Source organism: Sinocyclocheilus rhinocerous, unplaced genomic scaffold (assembly GCF_001515625.1).
Source record: "Sinocyclocheilus rhinocerous isolate Xijiao unplaced genomic scaffold, SAMN03320098_v1.1 scaffold523, whole genome shotgun sequence".
Classification (NCBI taxonomy): domain Eukaryota; kingdom Metazoa; phylum Chordata; class Actinopteri; order Cypriniformes; family Cyprinidae; genus Sinocyclocheilus; species Sinocyclocheilus rhinocerous.
The window spans coordinates 83,052-87,766 of NW_015626042.1; the positions used below are offsets into that span (position 1 = coordinate 83,052).

Sequence of the window (4,715 nt, forward strand, 5' to 3'; positions counted from 1 at the left end):
CACACACACACACACATATATATATATATATATATATATATATATATATATATATATACACACACACACATATAGATATATATATATGTCCTAGCATAGCAGACATACAGTAATTTATTAATGGGATGTTCAACTGTAGTCTTTATTTTGATGCAGACGCAATGAACCTGGCCTGCCATGGTATGCATCTGAGGGGGTATTGAATGTAAGGCTTGTATTGTCCTCCGAGAGTTTCCTTTTAAAGGAGGGAAAGTTTAGCCAAAATTACAAATTCTGTCATCATCTACTCACCCTCAAGTTGTTACAAAGCCATAAGAATGCTAAAAATGCTGGAGCTGCACTTGCTGGATATCAGTGTTCTTGGGCCGCACGCATCTCTGGCTATTAAAATTTGACAGGTGAGGGAGATCATCCAACCGGTGTTGCCATCTTTGGGAAAAAATATCAACCCATGAGTATTTGTGCTTGAGTAGATCTTGTAAGTTGCCTGCATTATCAGTGACGATTTTCATTAATGCAAAGCTTGTACTGCCAGAGGAACTGGATGCTGCAAAAAGATGGATTACTATCCAGTATTCTTACAGACTTTTTCAATGTCTGCCAAAAGGGTTGCTGCCAAAAACACAGGGAAACACCAAAGAGAGTAAGGCCTTGATGACCTTTCCCATGAATCTAGAATGGCCTTAGAATATATGGCCTGTAGAATATAATAGAAAGAAGGAGAGATCCTTCTCGAATCTTCTGACAAGGACGAGAGCTCTTTGCATTGCTACCATTTATCTCCAATAGACATTTGACAATGGTCTTCCACATTGTATTGTTGCACTTACCAGATCCTCAATTTTAGCTATGGAAATGTACTTTTACACATGACCTACTGAACGGGGCAGGCTCCATAACAGCAGTTAAGTGGTCCATTTACCACAGATCCCAGAAAAGTCTTCACTGCTTAGGGCCCATGACAGTTACTGATTCTTCACCATTGCCTTAGGGCACCATTAGGGCTCCACTGTCTTGGGAGTGTTGACTCCTATCAGCATCAATCTGATTAAGCTAAACCTCTTTCAAATACAGTCATTCATTCAAATCCTCCTGATATGCAGTATTGAAACAGAGATTTTGTTTTAGGCCTACATATAAACTTCAGGAAGTGCAGTTATACAGTACATGAAACATTATAAGACGGAATTGTTGAACTGTTGTGGCAATTCTTTATTTGTGGACATTTTGAGTCATCTTTTTTTTCACTTGAAGTTTTTGTCTTTGCGCATTGTCTGGGATATTTATATTATTTATTGGATATTTATATAGGGTATAGGATAGTTATTCTTGCCTGCTTTTTTGACAAATTCTGTTCTGCTCATCAGACAAATCACATGCACAACTTAATGGATAGTAGCTCTGATGTTAGTGGATGTGTCCACCTTTTGCATATTTAAAAAAAAAAGTATTTTCACAGAATTTAGAAAAGCTCTCAAAATTGTGCATCGTTTTGCAGAGCGACAACATCCTCTGGCTTAATAGCAGCCCAGTATGATGCGATATTTTAAAGGGGTCATATTGTCAGGGTTGGGGATGAAGGACGGAGCGAGGACTCAATATTGCAGGAAGATAAGGGCTTTATTAAAGGCAGAAACAAAACAAAACAAACAAAAACTACCCCGTAGGGGAAAAAACAGCTGGCAACTTGACTGGATGGCAGGACAAGGCACACGACAGGGAACATTCGACGATGAACTGCCCCAGGACTGCTAACACAAGGACAATAAATAAGGGGGGAAAAGAGGAGGGTAACGAGGGAACACATGTGGGGCAAATTAACAAATAATCAGGTAACAAGATGGGTGGGGTCAAGACAATTGACATGAGAGCACATGGCACACAGGAAACAAAGACAAAAGCCATGTGCTCACACAAAACAAACACAAGCACATGGCCAGCAAAACAATAACAAGCCATGTGCTTGAATAAAACAAGACACGAACATGCAGCTAATGAGAAAACTCACAAGCCTCGTGTTCACACAAGACAAGACAGCACGCAGCCAGCAAAAACCAAGCTGCATGCTCCACAGCACAAGACAAAACAGGAGATGAAAAGCACGAGCTGCGTGCAACAACAACAACACAAGACAACAAGAAAAGCACGCGGCTGAACACAAACTGCGTGCTACACAACACACGTTGGCAGAAGAGTGCACGGCCGAGCGAACTCGAGACCGCACGCTCCCACAATGATTCAAACACGAGTTTTGGGCAGTGTAGAGTAGCGCTTGTTGTTTGTCATTTCTCCGATCACAAATGCAGACATGGTTTTGACCAGATGGCAGACAACATCATATGACCCCTTGGTTACACTTTATTTCGATAGTCCACTTTAGTGTTAAGTGTTACCGACCCCTTTAATATATTCATTGGCAACTTTGTCTTAATTACCAATATGCTATTTTAGAAGACGTTTTGCCCCAAGGAGTCCTTTCATAGGAGCCATACACAGACAGAGCCTTTTATATTAGATGTATATTGCTCTAAAGAGTGCAGTTTGTCTTTGCTATTTTCAGCTTTGTCCTCTATGTTGTGTTCAAACATTATAATGGAGGAAGTGTAATGCAGTACATTGCTTTGAACAGTTTTTGTTGCTGCAAAATTTCTTTAGCAATATATTTTTGTCTTTTCACTGGTCAGTGTGGGATCACTGATTTCACTTGAATGAGTTGAACTGCCTGCATGGGTCGCTGGAGGTTTGGATGCTTTAATACATGAGCTGATTCCGAGTCTGAAGGATCGTACATTTGAGATGTTCTTGACTGCCCTCTCTGTGAATTGTCCAGATATGCATTCATGCCATCCCTAGGAACTGGAGCTGATGTTTCAAACTCCTCAAGCATGTTTAATTTGGCCATGGAAGCAGCTAGTTCTATTTGAATGTTCAGCTTTGTCTTTTTTATTGAGCTGCTGTAAGTTTAGCCTTGTCCAAGTCCAGGGCATGTGTCTCATGTAAAGCACGGCTCATGTCTTTACGCTGGCTCTCTCAGCCTCAGCTACAGCTTGTGCACGGGCAGATGAAGAAGTACTCTTATAGATGCTTTGCTGAAAGTCGCTGATACACTACCTTCAGGTCTCGCATTTCATTGTTTGAACAAGCTGCACCTCTGTTCCCCCATTGGGTTAGTGCTACATCTGTTTGAACATGTTTTTCAGAGATTTTGAATTTGATGAGCTTTTATTATCCATCCATAAATCCAACTCCTTTTGAAAATCAACAAAGTGCTGAACTTCTGGATCATATCAATCCAGCCGGTCAGCATATTTCTCACCCTCAGGGAGCAAAGACTGAGGCATGCAAATCATCAAAATTCTGGATTTTTGCTTTTTTTTATAAAAAATAAATGTGTCAATGCTCTAATTCAAAATAAACTTGTAAAGACACATTCTCTAAATATAGATAATATTGTGAATCAATAAAATGATATAATTAGGTTAAGCAAAGTCTTCAAAGCAGAATAAAAAAACAAGACTAAATTGGTTCAATACGCTTAATTTCAGGCTATTCAGACAATGAGTCTATTGTCACGTGTTAGGTGTGACGGGTGAGTTTTGCTTACCGGCAGGCACTGCTACATTTTCCTTCAGCGATATCGTCCTCGTCATCCCCCCACACATCTACAGCAGAGAATATTAGTGCTATCAGCACAGCACAGCAGCACACCAGCGCAAAGATCACAATGCATTTGTGCTGAGACTGCAAAAAACAAGAGGAAGAAGCAAAAACACTCATTCAGAGCTAGAATTTGAATATGAACAGCTGCTTTGCCTTTAAAGATAGACATTTAAACCCTGGCTATGTGCAGAAGGAAACAATTCAGTTGAAATTTGAAAGTTTACCCATGGCATGTACAAGTGTAAAAGAGTGGTTAGTATCTAAATCTACCTGCTGTTGTGCAGTGTTGGCGGTAACGCATTACAAGTAACGCGAGTTACGTAATCAGATTACTTTTTTCAATTAACTAGTAAAGTAACGTATTACTTTTTAATTTACAATAAAATATCTGAGTTACTTTTTCAAATAAGTTTTCCCATGTGTTGAGTGACAGCTCTGGTGTTGCCATGGTGACAGAAATCAGGAGTAAGTGCAGAGGCGCTGTGTGAACATGGTCTTACTGTAGTTCTAGACTAATCTGAACATGCATTTACTCATCTCACCTGCACAAAAACAGATTCAGTATTCCTCAAAATGAATGAAAACAGTGCGATGCAAACCTGCAATAATTAAATTTATTAAATAACACAAATACCTGTTATACATTTAATACCATTTTATTAACCAATATCTTTGCTGCCGAACTTCGATGATCCAATTCAACCATATTAATAAGCAAAAATTACTTTATTGATTTGTTTTTCTTTTCTTTTTTTATTGCTGAAGAGTGTTGAACTTTCTTCTCCTGCATTCTATGCTTCATGCAATCCAGAATGGCTGCTTATTCATTTCACTTTTGGTGTGAAAGGGCCTTTACATTTGCCAAAAATAGAAATTTTTATATTAAAAACAAATTAGCAAGCCCAGCCCAGATGAGAAAAAGTAATGCAAAAGTAATGTAACGCATTACTTTCCATTAGTTACTTTTTTTAGGGAGTAACCAGGGGTTAAATTGGGATTTGTTATGTGGGGGGGGGGGCTCTATGGTATCGAGCTTATGTGTGTATATATATATA

The 4,715-nt window shown here is 39.1% G+C and overlaps 1 protein-coding gene across 1 annotated transcript in view; it reads right to left on the reverse strand.

The window, feature by feature from the left end:
* The window catches only part of LOC107709466 (inactive phospholipase D5), a 48,717-nt gene that overhangs the window by 37,950 nt on the left and 6,052 nt on the right, over positions 1-4,715 (reverse strand). Inside the window, exon 2 of the mRNA XM_016513963.1 lies at positions 3,605-3,741. Within this exon, the coding sequence (XP_016369449.1) occupies positions 3,605-3,741 (137 nt within the window). The remainder of the gene's footprint in view (positions 1-3,604; positions 3,742-4,715) is intronic.